Consider the following 15,010-nt stretch of genomic DNA (forward strand, 5'->3'; position numbering starts at 1 on the left):
TTTTGGGATATTTTCAGTTTGGTGCATAGTATTGCTAAAGAAAAAAATTATCCGCTGCGAATATTGCATAATGTTAGATGCATGTTAGGATTATTGCATCTTATATGTCATGAACGGGGGCAGGTAACCTTGTGTTGCATGTCTCGACGCTTCAAATGTCCGTCTAATCCCAAACGGAATTTGGGGGCGTCACACTAATACTCTTAGAAGATCTGAAAGAGTTAAGCATCCACCTACATATCTGCAGAATTACTATTGTGATAACATGACTAAGATTGCTTCAGCAGCTCAAGTATCTCCCAGATGTTCTCCTGGTAAGCCTCATTCAATTCTCTCTTTTCTTTCTACTTCCAAATTATCTCCTAAACACAAAGCTTTTGTCTCTGCTGTTTCTTCTATCTTTGAGCCCAAAACTTTCAAACAAGCCATTCCACACCCTCAATGGCAAGCTGCTATGGCAGATGAAATAAAAGCTCTTGAACTTAATAAAACTTGGGATCTTGCCATTCTACCTCCAAATAAAACTGCAATAGGTTGCAAATGGGTATATCGTGTGAAATTTAAAGCTAATGGTACAGTTGAGAGATACAAAGCTAGATTAGCAGCAAAGGGGTATACTCAACAAGAAGGCCTAGATTTTTTTGACACTTACTCTCCTGTTGCAAAAATGACAACTGTGCGTGTCTTACTTGTTGTTGCTGCCATCAAACAATGGCATTTACATCAATTTGATGTAAATAATGCCTTCTTGCATGGTGACTTGAATGAAGAAGTGTACATGCAATTACCACCAGGTTTTTCAGCCCCTAATGATCCTCGAGTTTGCAAACTCAGAAAGAGCTTATATGGTCTAAAACAGACCTCAAGACAGTGGTTTTCTAAACTATCTTCATCCTTACTTCAGTTTGGTTTTACTCAAGGCAAGTCAGATTCAAGCCTTTTCATAAAACAAACTTCAACTAGTTTCATGGCCTTATTGATATATGTGGATGATGTTATAATTGCCTCTGATAATCTTGAGCAAATAGCTACAGTAAAGAAATTTTTACATGATTCCTTTACCATCAAAGACTTGGGTGAGTTGAAATATTTCTTGGGTATTGAGGTGGCTAGATCAGCCAAGGGCATCACTCTCTGTCAAAGAAAGTATGCTCTAGATATCCTCCAAGACAGTGGCTTCTCTGGTTGCAAACCCGTGGCCTTTCCTATGGAATCAACTTTAAAGCTCACTGCAAATGACTCTACTCCTCCTTTATCTGATCCTGCCTCTTACAGAAGACTAATTGGCAGACTACTCTACCTCACAATCACAAGACCTGATCTGGCTTATTCAGTGCAAGCACTCAGTCAGTTTATGTCTAATCCTAGCACCATGCACCTTCAAGCTACTAAAAGGGTTCTGAGATACATAAAAGCTACACCAGGTCAAGGCATTTTTCTATCTGCAACATCCATCTTGCACCTAAAGGCCTATTCAAATAGTGACTGGGGGGGCTATCTAGACACTAGAAGAAGTGTCACTGGATTTACAGTTTTCATAGGTGACTCTCTTATATCTTGGAAGTCAAAGAAACAACCTACTGTTTGTAGATCCTCAGCAGAATCTGAATATAGAGCCCTAGCTTCTACAACTTGTGAACTTCAATGGCTGGTTTATCTTTTAGCTGACTTCAACATAGTTCATTCTCAAGCTGCACTACTTTACACTGACAGCAAACCTACCTCTGATATTGCCTCAAATCCTGTTCATCATGAAAGAACAAAACATATCCAATTGGATTGCCATTTGGTTCAAGAAAAACTACAAGAAGGCCTCATCAAGATCATCCATATTCCTTCCAAGCATCAGCTAGCAGACATCTTAACCAAACCTCTCGGATCTCTTAACTTTCATCATCTTCTTTGCAAGATGGGAATGATTAACATCCATTCTCATCTTGAGGGGGGTGTTGGAATGTACAGAATTATATAGAGGAATTAGAATTGAAGTCCCAAGAAGCCAAACAAAAGGCTTCATCTAAAGAAAGTTAGTTAAGTTAGTTACAAGGGTAGCCAAGTAAAGTTGCTAGATATCAAGAATTGTACAGTCAGATATCAAGAATTGCATAGTCATTACAGTCCATCACAAGTCTATAAATAGTCATTTGTACAGATACATCAATCAAGCATTTTGATAATGAGAATGAGTTCAGTTTTACTTTGATCAAAACCTCTGTTTTCATTTCCAAATTTTACACATCATGAGAATCAACACAGAACAGAAGGTTAAACTAGTTGCGATAGTAGACCCAGTATCTGAGTTTTAAAAACTTGGGAAAAATTAGGTGAAAGCAAGATACTCAAAACCATGTTAGACAGAGTACAAAGCTTTTTTACAATTCCTGAGGGAAATGAAGAGAAATGCTCACACCACAATGGAATACATAAACATTTGACATTCTTTTAGGTGACTTGAGCATTATGAATGAGAATGAGTCAATAATATGTACATAACACCGGAATATACAGCGGCCACCACGGATAACCTCATGGCTCTGAAGACGGCTGTGACAGATATTGACGCCATTCTTCTGGCGTCCCCTTTCTCATTTTCAGCATCTTTATCGCTGCGCTTGTCAGTGGTATGGCAAGTATGTCATAGTCTTTTGGCGCCTGAAAGATCCAGGGCATGGAGTCTTGTTACAGTAAAAAGAAAGTATTGCCACGTATATCTGTGAACTATAAATTGGAATATATAATATTTCAATTAGCAAATTGCAATTTTCGGATGCTGCAATCAATGGTGGCCAGATGGTGGCAGGAGAACAAGATTTGCATAATAAATGGTGGCATAAAATAATAGGAAATAAAAGAGAATATTTAAATGGTTCAGCACAAAGGATTCTGTTCACAGGCAATCGGAGTGGGTAAATCCACTATAAAATATGGAGATTATAAGATGGAGACCTCAAGCTCTCTATAATCGTGTCTTCCCTATTTACTCCCAGTATTACAACCTTCGTTTTTCTCTCTTTGATATTCACAAAATGGAGTAGATGAAGAAGACTTAGACCCTCTTTTTCCAACATTTTTATCTACAGTGTCCTAGCTTGTGTCATTTTACGAGCATCATTAATTCTAAATGTTTAATGAGCCTTGCAGGTCATGGGGATACTAGATGTCATGGTATTGCGTCTTTTCAAGGTGTTAGTGGTAAAAAGCGTAATTTCCCCAAAATAAATATAAATGCAGTGGTGTGTGTATTTGTAGCCAGACTCTCACATAACGTTCTTTTCAAGGGAAATGATTTTCAACAAAACATGAAGGCTTGCAATTAACTATTCTCTACAAATACTAACAGAGAGAAGGATTAGTACCTTTGGAATGTTAATCAGCTTCATATTTGCTTCCTCTGAAGTCTTTTGACCCTTCTTTGAGTTGCATTTGGCACAAGCAGTAACCTATTATTGAAAAGAACCATAAACCACAAAGTTAGTTTTTAGATAGTAGCCGTTATCCATGTAAACCATAATTACCAGAAACTCTCTTTCTTTGACCCAGTTTCCTTCTCCCACCTCCAACATTTAGAGAAAGAGACTTCTCCATTCCCCAATTTCTATCACCAATAGCTTTTCTAACATGATTTCCGGGACATGTTTGTTCCCATATTTTTTAAGGCTATGTTAGTTCCTATTGAAGATTTCTTTAATCATTTTAGAACAACTTTTCATACTCTCTTTTAGCATAGTTCTTCATTAGTGTTTTCAGTCAACTCCATATTCATTCTTTTTCACAATATCAATTAAGAGAAATGAAAATTTGAACCCAGAAGATGTTCTTCTGATTCATCCATATTAAGGTGAAATGGTCATACAATTGACCGAGAGGAAAATCCTCTTATTAAGGTCCTAGATACAATTTTATCACTTAACCTGCCATGAACTTAAGTGGTAGAAGGCTACTAAAATAGGAAACTTACTAGAATGCAAACACTCACTTCAATATTCTGTATACACATTCATAAGCCAGCTTTCTTCAATCAAATATCAAAAGCCAAAAAATTTGACAATGTCGTCCAGGGTTCCTCCACCTAGTCTAGAACCTTTTGTCAATCTGGTCAACCATAGTTACAATACAGTCAATTATTACCAAAGTTATCTCAATGTTCTCCACCTTAGAATTGTCCTCAATGATAAGTTTATCGGTTTTATAAAGCAAGGGGTATACCGGCACACTATTAATCATAGAATAACATGAGAAAATAAATATAAACTCCTTGCTGAAGTTAATATTTGAGAGCGTAGGGAAGAAGCTGACAACCAATTAAAACTGAAATTATCCGAGTCAAGGCTATTTCTTATAGGACCTAGTGAAATGTAAGCACCCTTGTTAAATATGTCATGGAATTCTTCAGTTGGAAAATATACCAGTGCAATGGTCAGCTAAGCATATTTTGTTGGAGACTCAACACCATCTCAGTGTGGCTCCTGTAGTGCTGTTTTCAATTATAAGCTCTTTTGCTTTTCAAGGTCTCAGAAAAACCTCATCCCATCCATTGCACAAGCTCCTAAAAATTTTGTTTCCCTATAGATTATAGCTATAAATACTGCACTAAAACAGTCTCTGACTACAGCACCACCTCGGAGTTTTAGAAGAATGACCCCAATGAGAGTGGAGGCAATGTTTTGTAAAAAACATGTCATATATGATCTTACCAGATTTTCCCATTTCCATTGTCCACCACGTGCAGCCGGCAAAACATGGTCAATGGTTAAATTTTCATGTGAAGAACAATACCTGTTGAGAAAGGGAATGCTACTTAGTAATACAATTTAAATGACAACAAACTAAACAGCAACAAATTACCATCAGATTGCATAGCTCAAATAACCATACATTGAAAATCATTATTGGAAAGAAAGGAATTATTTCAGCGCAAAGAAAACAGGAAAACCTAAAAGCAATTCTGATGCTTTTTGACGCACCACCAAGTTTGGATTTAGCTTATAACTTCCCAGGTTTAGGTCTGTATTCATATATAAGCAAGAAACTATACTTTAATTATCTTTAGCACTGGTTATTCTGAAGCGGGTTTTTAATCACAAAAGGAAATGTAACGTTACAGCAGCAGAGAACAGATTATCATAGAGAACCCACTGGTGTATGTGTGTGAGAGAGAGAGAGAGAAATAACCCTAAATCTGCATGGGATTGCCTGAGACCTTTTTGAGGCCAAGAATGTGCATGACAACGTGTTCGTTCTGCAAACTATTGTTAACTTGCTGAATTAAATTAATTTAACTTGAGCAAAAGGGTACATGAGCAAATTACTTACTGACAAGTGTAATTGTCCCGATATAGTATGTTTTTACGACTAAGATTGCTCTTGATTCTTCTTCTCTTTATAACCTGCAGTAAATGGGGAACCTGGAAGCAAAGCAAGATATGATCAGTTTAAGCAGACTGGAAGACATGGGAAATAAAAGACAGGAAATCCTGCAAAAGATAAAATTTCAAAACAAAAGAAAAGGTCTCATAAGAACCATCGGCAATACTGCCATCCGAGGAAAAAATAAAATATGAAACAAATTAATAACCAAAAGTACACCTTGATTGCGTACCCTCAAGACAGCTGGTATGTAGAAGGATCCACTGGGGGAATTTACTGTCTGATCATAATATTCTAGCACATCAGCCTGGATAAAAACAAGTTTTGATACTAAAATGTTAAATCAGGCTCATCTTATATGCATATGTTTGTAGCTGAATTTACCAAAAGAGAAAAAAATTCTGCCTGAAATACGCCTATATTAAGACAATGAGAAAGAAAAACCAGATTATGTTCCAACTGCCAACAACAATTTTGACAAAAAGAACCTCAAACAGATGTCACACCCGAAATTCTGCGGTTTTTATTTTAGGAAACTGGGACTTTCTGTAAATCTAAGTCTCTATGTTTAGAAAGGACATTTTTTATATGGATGTCAAAAGATACCCTGTTGGTCATTCCACTCTTCTTTTGAGTATACAAGTCAAAATATTGTTCTTTTTTCTTTTTTTTTTGGTTAGAAAATGGAGGAAAACGGTTTGGTTTAAAAGGGACTGAAGGCTTCCTAAAGGAAGGTTAAAGCTGTCAAGAATCTTTTTTTCAACAAAACTAGATCGAAACTGGCTGTGCGTGGATTTTAATTGTGGTTTGTAGTTGTGTTTTTCAACAAAACTCAGCCGTTACTCAACATGCTAATGCCCCCTTTTCAACTCAAAATCAAATATTTCATAAAAGTCATAGTGCTTCTCCTTTCTTAAGATTAACCCTAGCTAGCCCCACATTTGGTGATTTAAATGAGTTTCATATTGTCATCAAGATTAAGGTTTAGATTTCAAATTGCTTACTAATGGATTTCTACATCTTTCTTGAATGGTTCTTGCCATGAAAATCAATGCAAGACCCAATCTTTCACAGTAAATTATCAAGAAATCTGCCACCAATAGGACTAGACTCTGATTTATCCTTTAAGTAGCATGATTATTTCTTGTATATTTGATTTTATGCTGCATGAAAGCTTAACAATGATTCGAAGTGTCGCATGCCTAATTGTGAGTTGAAACAGATCTGAAAATGCAGAGAAAAAAAAATTATAATCTATCCACATGTTTTAGCATTGTTAAATCTCAAGTTTTGCATAAGGATCATGATTAGGACATTGCATAATTATTTTGATTACATAGGTTTGTATGATTTTTCCAAAAACGTTTTGGAGTTATGTATATGCTATAGCTTTTTCTTTGGAAACTCTGGTTTATCTATCATACATGATATGTTATCAATTGCAAGTTCATTTAAATGTTTTATGATGCATTTGTCTATTATTTTTATGACGTGGATATGCTCATGTTATGAAAGTTATAATAAAGGAAATACTGAAAAGAATGAATGATGATGCATGAATGCATTGAAAATGTTTTGGCTGTATACTGAGGTGATGGTACTGGAGCAAAAAGGTGGAGGCAACCATCAGTGTATGTTCTATGTAGGTTGACCGACTCGAATGCACCATTGTATATCAAGTGTTGTCATTCCTTACATGTGACACCACAAGAACGAAGTTGGGATCCTTGCAATCACAAACCTTGACACAAGGCATACATGTGCAAAGGCCACCCAAAAGTTTCAAAGAAAAAATGTTTTAGAATGAGTAACAACTCCACTCGTGGCCACACATATGGAATTGTGATCCTTTATCTTTGAAAAGCATGAATAAATACACACGGTGCATGTGAAATCTGATACTTTTCAAAGATAAGATAACTGTTATTTATAAAAGAATTTCACTCTATGGCATGCTACTTGTTGAGTATTTGACTCTTCTGCCATTTGTAAAAAACAAAAAATGAAAAAAAAAACAAAACAAAACAAAAGAAAGGATAGGTTACAATTGGAATCCTTTGGAACATCACCCTCCTATACTCAAACAGTCAAACCCATAAATTGTTGTAGAGAACACTTCTATGTGGTGATCACATATGCAAGGTAGTAGCGTATAAGATATGTAACACACCAACCTAGCATCATGTGGAAATGAACAGTATTAGTCATCCATTTTGATAGACTAGACATGATGTTCGGTAATCCAAAAGATTCTTATATTTTAATGATAGCCAAGATTTCATCTTCTTTTGACAAAAATAAAAAATAAAAATAAAAATAAAAAGAGTATCCATGGAGGTAAGTAATTGCATGGAGAGCTACCACTAGAAAATGTCCAAAAATCCAACATGAGTAAGTGATCACAGCAATCAAACCTTCTCCATGAACTCCAAACAAATAGCACGCTTCCAGCAGACAACATTCACTGGCCTGGCACAGGAAAACAGTGATAAGAACCATAAGCAAACAACCATGCAAGTCCATCCAGAATGGTAGAAAGGAAAGAGAGAAAGAAGAATTAACTCAAGTACTTAAGCACCCAACAATAGATGCTTACATATTTGCAGCCATATGAACAGCAGGAAATGAACTCAAGCTTAAATTCTCATGGCCCTTTCCCTTCTGCCTTTCTCAAGACAATTATTTGAAGAAAAAGGCACAGATATGACCAATTGCAAATAAAGTATTGAACGCCCAATATTTACATTTTACAGATAGAAATCAACAGAAGAGGTAAATTAAACTGATTAAAGAAGTTAACATGGTTATAGCCTGCTGGATTAAGGTCAGGATATTCTGTGCGAAAAAATTATCATTATCTTGATCATATCTTCAACATTAAAAATGATAAACTAGGAACTATTTTTTCATTAATTACTGAGTTTGTGTCTATTTCTTTCCCTGTGTATTTGATCCGTAGTCCTATCACTTGACTTCTTTCTATGTAAATTTGCAAAAAATAAAATAAAAAATGATATAGTACCTCTTCTTGTGTTCTGCAATGCAACATGCTTACAGGATCTTGCATTCTCTTATATGGTGCTTGCCTGATATTTTCCATTAACTTAGATGTCTATAACTATTGGGCTTCTCAGTGATAATTGCCTGATTGAAACTGTACTTTCCGTGGTTATGGCTGATAGCATCCAATTTCTTCATATTTGTTAAATGCATCAACACATAATTCTTATGAAATTTTCAAGACTTAGGGGTTGATTGGAAGAGATTTCATCTCATCTCATTCCCAAACATCACTCAAACACAAACACTTGTCAATTTCAAATATTTAACTTTTTTATCTAATCATTACAACTTTCTCAAACTTCCAAACAAAATACAAAAAGTAATTTAACTTTTTCAAATCTCAAAACAAAAATTATATTAAAAAATTATATTCTAACATTATTTTAACTTTATGATATTTCTATTCAATTTTTTCTCTCTCCCAAAACCCAATAAAATATAATAACTCAAACTATTTCACTACTATTCACATATTTCTCATCTCATCTCATTCTCCAAGCATTCCCATATGTAGTTAATTTCTAGTCAGGAACAATTATTTGATTTTGAACACGATGCAGTTTAACTAGCTTATTAAAAACATCGGATTCACGTTCATGTTGCTGCCAAGTAAGTTGATGACCGGTGCCATAGGAACGAAACTAGACTATTTCCAGCTCATACTAAAATTACATGACCATGATTCCTTCCTTTCATTTGAGAGCAGTAACAACCCACCATTTAAATTAGTGCAAAATTGCAAGGCCCACTAAAGACCATATGCGGGTGTTTGGGTGTTGAAGTATCTTCAACGCTTCTCAACACTTCTCACTACTATTCATTACTTTATTATTATTTTTCACCTACTTTTATTACTATTCCTTACTTTTTACCTACTTTTTATTACTATTCATTACTTTATTATTACTTTTCACCTACTTTTTATTACTATTTATAATTCTCCTTAACACTTCTCAACACCCAAACTCAAATTTTTAGCAGAGATCAACGAAATAGTTAAATTCATAATGCTTAAAAAAGTACCAGCTCATAATTATAAAAGTAAAAAATAATTATAATAATAATATCATGATGTTATTCTTGGCATGCCTTTTCTCAACATGATTTATCCATTCCTTTCTGAAGCTGATGGGATCACCACTGACCCCTTTGGACAGAAAGTTAAATTTAAGTTTGCTTCTAAGTTTGAACGTGATACTGCTAGAAGATCTGTGTTTTTGCTTTCTGCAAAAAGAAGACATTTAGATTTTCTTAAACAAGAAATTAAGTTCAAACGTGTTTCTGATAATTTGCATGATTCCTTGCTTAGATCTAAAATCGAAGATTTTTAAAAAACTTTGATTTACGAAGTCTGCTCGGAACTTCCTAATGCTTTCTGGCATAGGAAGAAACATGTTGTTAATAATAATAATAATTATTATTATTATTAATATTATTAATAATAATAATAATAATAAAACCTTGCTAAACAGACACTAACAAAATTGTCAAAACATAAAATAATCAGCTACAGAGCGGGCCATAATGGTGGCTGACCTGTAGGAGATATCCAAGACCAGCCCTCTAAAACCAGCCAAATCATCTCTCTCAAAATCATCATCATGATGAATATTACCATCATCATCATGCACAGCCTCGTCATCACCAAGACGCGCGTCCGCATTGAAATGGCCGAGCTTGTTATTCACGGATGAAGAAGAAGAAGAAGAAGAGAAAAATCTACTTGTAGAACTAAGAAACCCGACTCTGTGCATGTGGGCTGGAACCGATCTGAGCTTACAGTGAAATGGGTCTCTGGATTCGAACCTAAGTGAAATCCCGTCGCCACTGAAGAGCAACTTCAAGCGTCCCTGTGTTATGAACTGTGCCATTCACCAAAACTACAATTTATTGTGTATTTGGGTGATGATTGGGAGAAGGGGACTTTTCTTTAGTCTTTGATTCTCGTTTCGAATGTTCGGTTACGTACGAGTGCTATACAATTGGAAGAGATACGATCGTTGCTCAAACCGAAGAAGAGATTGTTTTTTTGAGGAAGCGAGTAAGAAAGAGAGGAGAAAAAAATCAGGCGCTCAACGGAAAAAACCACTACCACATATTTTCAAATTATTCCCTCAGAGCCACTCCGAATATCTTCCGCGATAATATTGGTAAATTGGGATCGTTTATTTGAGTTTGACATAGTTAAAAATTAGGTAAAATATTTTATTAATTTTTTTATTTTAAAATAAAAAATAAATAAATTATTTATTTTATTTTATATAATAATTAAATGAGAATAGATGAGCTGATAAGTTTTATAAAAAAAATAATGTCTACTATTTTATTATGCGGTGTGAGAATAATAATATAAATATTATTTTATAATTCATTATAAAATTTATTTAGATGATACTATCATTTTATTACAAATATATTTTTTTAATTGTAAATTTATTTATTACAGTTTGTCTAATTTTGAGTTTTTTTTTTCGTTTAAATTTCAAATTTTTTATAACTATTGTCAAATTTAATAGTACTGTTATTTTAAAGAAAAATTTTATTTATCATCTCCATACATTACATACTATATTTTTTCTCATATTAAATGTGTGATATATGGATGAAGAGTAGAAGAATTCAATTAGTATAAAAATAATAAAATTAAAAAAAATATTTAAGAAAATAAGAAAGAAAAAAAATGTGATGTATAAAGATAATGAATAGCAAAACTCTTACTAATAATCTATTGAAAATTTGATAACATTTGCCTTTAAACATCAATTACCTTGTCTTTAGGATTCTCTTCCATAGCCATGAGTTAGATGATTTTGGAGTTGCACTCGAGAAGTCTGCTCAGTTGAGGAATTTGCTCAACCGATTTTGGTTAGTATCAATATTTTATGAGGATTGTTATAGTTACAAATAAATTACATAAAAGCAATATTATAAATTGATGTAATTTTATGTGATCTCTTAGATAATATTTCTCATATATGTATAATTATTTTAGAACTATTGTTATAAGAGGGTTGTTACATGTTACACTTTTGTCCTATTTCTACCACACTTTGTTGCAATTATTAAATTAACTCTTTATTTAATAAAATAGCAAATTCAAATATTTATGGTCGATACCATGTCACTATAATATGGTATAAATCGAATAGGAGTATACTAATAGTATATTTTAATAGTATTTCTCATATATGTATAACTGTTTTAAAACTATTTTTATAAGAGGGATGTTACATGTTACACTTCTATTCTATTTCTATAGCACTTTGTTGCAGTTATTAAATTAACTATTTATTTAATAAAATAGCAAATTAAAATATTAATGGTCAATACCACGTTACTATCACTTCACAACCAAACCCATTCTCATGGCAAGCCCCACGTCGAAAACAGAAGCCACCTAGCACTTTCTCTCCGTACCAATCCATCACCTCACTGGAAATTATCACAGAGCATGCCAACGGTAAGCCATCATTCCTCCATGACATGCATCGATGCCCCTCTAAACCCATTTTCTGTCGTTCTCTCTCCATCGTTATTAACCGATAGTTGTGTGTGTGTCGCTCAGCCCACCGTCAACCACAAAGGATGTTGGAACACCAGTGGGTAACTCTGAAACTATCGACCAGTCAAGTTTCGGCGGATCTCCATTGTTTCAATAAGCCATGACTGTCCGCCACCCTCCTCTTTCTCTCTCTCTCTCTCTATGTTGCTTTTTATTGTAAATTTCTCTCTCTAAACTTTCTCTCTCTCTATGCCACACCACCACACTCAAAGAGAACTTGTCACAACCCCTAGGAGGATTGCCGGGGACCACACCTCAACATAGCTCTTGGAGGGTCAGGAAGGTCACATAACTAACCTGCATACATGCCTTAGATCATGCTCAGACACACAGCAAGTGCCCATAGAGGCTACTGGCCGCGAGCAATCCCTATGTGCAGGCCTGCGCATGCGCTTGTGTGCCCCAACACCACTCAATAAAGTTAGTGGCATGCCTCCAGGGTAAGGCTCCAGCCCCGCCTTGCAGGCATGCCATTTAACGCACGGCTCCAGCTTATGCCTTGCAACCCTATCACCCAGACCATCAGCTTAATATATGCCCATCGACCAAGCCACCAACCCGGGCCATGCAGGACCAGCGCCCAAGCCACTTGATTGGACCTCACAGCAGCAACACGGCACCACCCTTTGCCCACCATCAAGCCTAGGCATGGCACCATGTCATGCCCACCATCAGCAGGCCACGCACAAGACCATGTCATGCCCACCACCAGACCAACTCATGGCATCATGCCATGCCATGCAGTCAGCCATTGGATCAGACCAAAACTAGCTCAATCGTGGGCCATGCACCATCCTTACCCACCATGGGCCTTGCATGCCACGGCCACCATAGGGACTTTTATCCATTATGTTTATTCTATTTATTTGCTTTATTTATTTAATTTAATAATTTTCTATGGACCTTTTGGGGGTTTTCAATTTGTAAGCTCTATAAATAGAACCCTTAGAAATTTCATTTGCATCTTTTGAATATTTGACATTTTGCCTTGTGTGGCCGGCCATTGTGCTTAGGATTCTCTATTCGATGCTTAGCACTTGGGTTTGTTAGGGTGCAATTCGTGAATTCCCAAGGAGAATGATCACATCTTACAATTCGTGAATAGGTATGATTCTATTTATCTTTATTTATCATTTGAGGTCTCATTTCATTCTTTGTGTAATTCGTGAATCAAAGTTGATTGGTTATATTTTGTTCTTTGGAGTTTATATTTGTGATTGTTGTGAATGTGGTTGATTGGAGGGGCATTGTGCTTCTTGGATTTGTGACTGAGTTTTTCAAAATTCTTCTTGCGTTCATGTATTTTTTTGCATGTTCATAAGTTTTCCTTGAAGTTTCCCATTTACCAAACACAAGATTTGGCCAACCCTAACCCTACCACTTACCTTACATGCCCACACCACTTTTCATAGCCGACCATTAATCAAAACCCTAATTACCATATTGAGCCATTTGGCCATAGCCTAATTGGCTTGACCGAAACCCTACTTCCTATATTACCCCCACCACATCTTTTCCATATACTATTTGATTAGTCATTATCAAAATTAGCCAACCCTAGCCCTACCACTTACCTTACACGCCCACACCACTTGTCATAGCCAACCATCAATCAAAACCCTAATTACCATATTGAGCCATTCGGCCATAACTTAATTGACTTGACCGAAACCCTACTTCCCATATTACCCCCACCACATCTTTCCATATATTATTTGATTTGTCATTATCCCTTAATTGACTCAATCAAATCACATACCCAACCAAATCAAATCCAACCTTATCCTTTATTCCTATATTCGGCCAACTCATTCCAAATTGAAATTGAAATTCCAATTCTAATAATTTAGGAGATCACCATCCACCTAAGCCCTAGCCGAATCCCATCACTACCTTTGGCCGAAACACACATCCAACCCTAACCTCATTCACCCATCTTCCAAACCTAAATCACTCAAGTGGCGCCTAGCACCTAAGAGAGACCTTGTCGTGCCCCATGACCACCATACCCGAGATCACCATAGCCCATACACCACCATTATTCCCACCATTAAACACTAGCCACCATTCACCAAAACTCCCATATTAGGCTACATGTGATCAAGATCAAGCAGAGGAGTCTATTCGATCAATCAAGGAGCAACAAAGAGAGGATAGACCCTTTAGCGTGTGAGAGTTTGACTGAGGTCCCAACAGAACCACTAATTGCACCACCGTGACTTCCAATAGTAAGGGAAAACACTCTCTCCACTTCCTTTTGCTAACACTAGTGCATTCTTTCTCCAGTAATCATGGGCCATATGGTTAGACTCCCCACATTTGAAGCAAGCATTATGGCCCTTCAAAAATTTTCCTAGATGCATCTTTCTGCATCGCAACTTGGATAAGACCCACTGCCTAAGATGGCCTTGGACGATCATTCGGAGTAGGCTTTTTGTTGCGGTGAGGCTCTTACAATGTTTGTTGGCATTTCTTCTAATTGAATTGATCTGTGTTCATCCTCATGTTTTCTTTCACCAGCATGGCTCGAGTAACCAAGTCAGTGAAATTACGGATCCTAAGTGGTATAACACAAATTTGAATTCTTGGATGCAATCCTCGTTCAAACTTATCACATTTCCTTACTTCATCCGGAATTATGTAACTTGCAAAATGCGACAATGCCACAAACGTCGCAGCATAACGTTCTACAGTCATAGTTCCCTATACTAGATCAAGAAAACATCTAACTTTTGCTTTCCAGAGTGCTGGGGAAAATAATCGATCTAGAAATGCTAGCTTGAAGTGACCCAAAGTGATAGGTACTCATTCGCCGAGTTTGAGCTACAGTAATTTCCATGTAGAGGACCACCACTCATCTACCTCATCTACCAGTACATAGGTAGCATACTCCACTTTCTATTTTTCAGTACAGAAAAGAATCCTAAAGATCTTCTCCATCCTTTTAATCCAACTTTTAGCGTCAAGTACTTCCAACTTGCCATCAAAGCTTGGAGGATGCTATTGTGTAAATTGATT

At 35.9% G+C, this 15,010-nt stretch overlaps 1 protein-coding gene across 1 annotated transcript; it reads right to left on the minus strand.

Annotated features, from left to right (window-relative positions):
- Nucleotides 1-2,260: 2,260 nt before the first annotated feature.
- Nucleotides 2,261-10,555, minus strand: LOC122277581. The gene is made up of 7 exons (XM_043087617.1): nt 9,967-10,555; nt 7,782-7,836; nt 5,600-5,674; nt 5,314-5,405; nt 4,695-4,776; nt 3,357-3,440; nt 2,261-2,652 (listed from the first exon to the last, which is right to left on the minus strand). Exons 1-7 carry the CDS (start codon nt 10,299-10,301, stop codon nt 2,527-2,529), a joined length of 849 nt encoding a protein of 282 aa, XP_042943551.1. The 5' UTR covers nt 10,302-10,555; the 3' UTR covers nt 2,261-2,526.
- Between the last annotated feature and the right edge of the window lie 4,455 nt (nt 10,556-15,010).

Source organism: Carya illinoinensis, chromosome 9, assembly GCF_018687715.1.
Source record: "Carya illinoinensis cultivar Pawnee chromosome 9, C.illinoinensisPawnee_v1, whole genome shotgun sequence".
In the NCBI taxonomy this organism is placed as follows: domain Eukaryota; kingdom Viridiplantae; phylum Streptophyta; class Magnoliopsida; order Fagales; family Juglandaceae; genus Carya; species Carya illinoinensis.

Excerpts from the sequence above, each read along its gene's own strand:
- LOC122277581 (XM_043087617.1), bottom strand. The coding sequence starts at position 10,301 with ATGGCACAGTTCATAACACAGGGACGCTTGAAGTTGCTCTTCAGTGGC. Across the intron at positions 5,675-7,781 it reads GTTTGGAGTTCATGGAGAAG|GCTGATGTGCTAGAATATTA; the intron begins GTTTGATTGCTG and ends GTTTTTATCCAG. Across the intron at positions 3,441-4,694 it reads AATGGAAATGGGAAAATCTG|GTTACTGCTTGTGCCAAATG; the intron begins GTAAGATCATAT and ends TTTCAATAATAG.